The sequence below is a fragment of the Passer montanus genome, unplaced genomic scaffold (genome assembly GCF_014805655.1).
Source record: "Passer montanus isolate IOZ18808 unplaced genomic scaffold, ASM1480565v1 scaffold13259, whole genome shotgun sequence".
NCBI classification, from domain to species: Eukaryota; Metazoa; Chordata; class Aves; order Passeriformes; family Passeridae; genus Passer; species Passer montanus.
The window spans coordinates 1-2,410 of NW_024360121.1; the positions used below are offsets into that span (position 1 = coordinate 1).

Sequence of the window (2,410 nt, forward strand, 5' to 3'; positions counted from 1 at the left end):
TTGGTTAATTCCTGCACTTCCATGCAGGCACATCCACCCAGCCCTGCCTTGATGGGCACAGGTAGCAGGAATCCCACAGGTGGGAGTGCCTGGCAGGACAGAACTCTGTGTGCTTTGTGCTTCCCTGGACGTTTTTGGCTGTGCTAAGCTCTTGCCTTTGTTGTCTTTAGTCCCTGGAAAGCATGATCAAGCCAGCAGTGGATGACGTGGTGAGCTTCCTGCAGCAGCACGTTCAGGAGGACTTGGCACAGCTGACCAGGATTTTGGGGAAGAGTGTGGATGACACTATCAACATCCTGCACCTGGTGCTCAGCAGCCTCCTGCAGGCCCCCCAGCAGCAGCCAGGCCAGTGTAAGGAAAGCCACCTGCCCTGTCACACCTGGGGCTGTGGTTGAAGGGCTGTGGCCATGCAGCCACCTTCCTGATAAACCCCTTCCAACAGCAGCAGCTGAGCTGAAGAGGAAAATAGAGAGTTTGAAGCTTGTTTCTTACTGTAGGGAGGGAAGAATTTTCAGCTGTTTGCTACTTTCAGTCGAGTACATGGGGTTTGCAAGGTTTGGTGCAGTCAATAACTCTGAAAATGAATTATTGACAAAACAACCTCGTGACAGATGGGCAGAGCTTGCAGCTCCTGAGCAGGGCTGCTCTCCCAGCACTCAGCTCGTGCTGTGTGCAATCCCTGTTCTGTGCTGCCTCTCAGTCACTCCCAGAAGCTCTTTGGGAGAAGAGGGATGGCACAGTGGGGTCTGGAGTTGCTGTGGTACAAAGGCATTAATGTGGAAATAGCCCATATTTGGAGGGTGAGACAGCATGAATCAGTATTCCAAGCTTCACTCTGTCATTGATCATGGTCTGACCTTGGACAACCTGTTCAATATTTCTGGGGTTATGAAGGAGTTGTGTAAATGTCCCCATCATTCACACAAAGCTCCTGGAAACCTGGATCACTGTGTGATGTTTGGGTGTCACTCTCCAGCTGGACCAAGCTACTCAGTTAACTTCTAGCACCTGTGAATCTGTGCTTTCTTTTCACTAAAATATTGCAGATTTAAGAGGTGAAATATTCCTTTTGCAGGGCTGGTGCAGTTTGATGATGTTCTCTCCACCAAGGAGAAGAGAAACAAATGGGAAGAAATTGCAGACAAAATTATTGTTCCTGAATTGAAGGTGAGAAATCTGCTGTGCAGAGTCAGTAGCTGAGCAGTTCAAAATCCACTGGAAATCTATGTGCTGTAATATCTGTGCTACACTTTTCACCTGGCTGTTCCTAAAGCCAGCCCATCCATGGCACAGCTGCAGGTTAAGGATTAGCCATCTTTATTCTACCTGGGGAAATGGGAGCCTGAGACTGGAGTTGTTCTGGGATGAATTCGTATTGCTGGAAAAGCAGAAATGGTGTAGCTCTTTTGAAGGTATTTCACAGCATCCAATAACTTATTATTTTTTAAATACAGGATTTGGATAAAAAGCTTCTGAAGTTAAACCGACGGATACAAGAGGATGAGAGAATCTCTTCCAACCCCATAGTGAAAATAGTGTATGGGGACCCAGCTGCATTCCTGTCCCAGCTGCCAGGGGACAGCCACATCCACCATTCCAAGATGTGGAGCTGCCGCAGGAGGGTTTCTGTGGAGAACCTGGGCCACGTTGTGCAGCAGAAGAATGCCAAGGACACTGTCCCTCTCCTCTGGAAGTTCCTGCAGAAGGTGGGGCTGGCACAGGGGTGAGAGCCTTGGATTGCCCAGGACTAAACTATGTTTGGATTATCTCAGTACTTACTGTGATCTCATCCTGAAGCTGAGACGTGTCCAAGCTGTGGCTGAATTGAAACCCACGTGGAGGTAGGAGTTGCACACCCAAAGCCACCACAGTTGTTCACTAAAGCTTCTCTGCCTCAGCGTGCACACAGTGGGAACATTCCCTTGGCACATGCATGTCCTGGGGGACATGGCCCAGGCAACAGCATCAGGAATATCCACACATTTCTGGCAGGTGTCACTTCCATCTCACACAGGCTCTCTTGGGAACACTGCTGGAACACTCCAAGAGCTGCTGTCCAGGTCACAAACACCAGCATTTCTGCAGGCACTTGGATAAAATAAGAACAGAATCACAAACTCATTAAGAATGGAAAAAAACCTCCATGGTGCTCAAGGCCAGCCTTCAGGGATAGGCACACAGTTCTGCACAGGCACAGCTCAGCCCCAGAGCTCAGCTCTGCCCTGCAGCCTCCCCTCGCCGGGCTCTGTGCCTCCACCTGGCTGTTTAACCCTGCTCACTCCACACACACCCGTTCAGTTGTGGATATTGAGCATTTTGGGTGGTGCAGTGCATTCATACTGTGGGACTTGAGCTCGGCTGTACCCTGCTGTTAATGCCATTCTGCTCTGTCTTCCAGCCTGAAGGAATC

At 49.8% G+C, this 2,410-nt stretch overlaps 1 protein-coding gene across 1 annotated transcript; it reads left to right on the forward strand.

Annotated features, from left to right (window-relative positions):
* Positions 1-170: 170 nt before the first annotated feature.
* On the forward strand, positions 171-1,706 carry LOC120497668 (E3 ubiquitin-protein ligase RNF213-like; the record flags this gene model as incomplete). The annotated part of the gene is made up of 3 exons (XM_039699430.1): positions 171-351; positions 1,076-1,167; positions 1,455-1,706. Coding segments are annotated over 3 exons (525 nt in total), but the record flags the coding sequence as incomplete, so codon positions are not given.
* Positions 1,707-2,410: the final 704 nt, after the last annotated feature.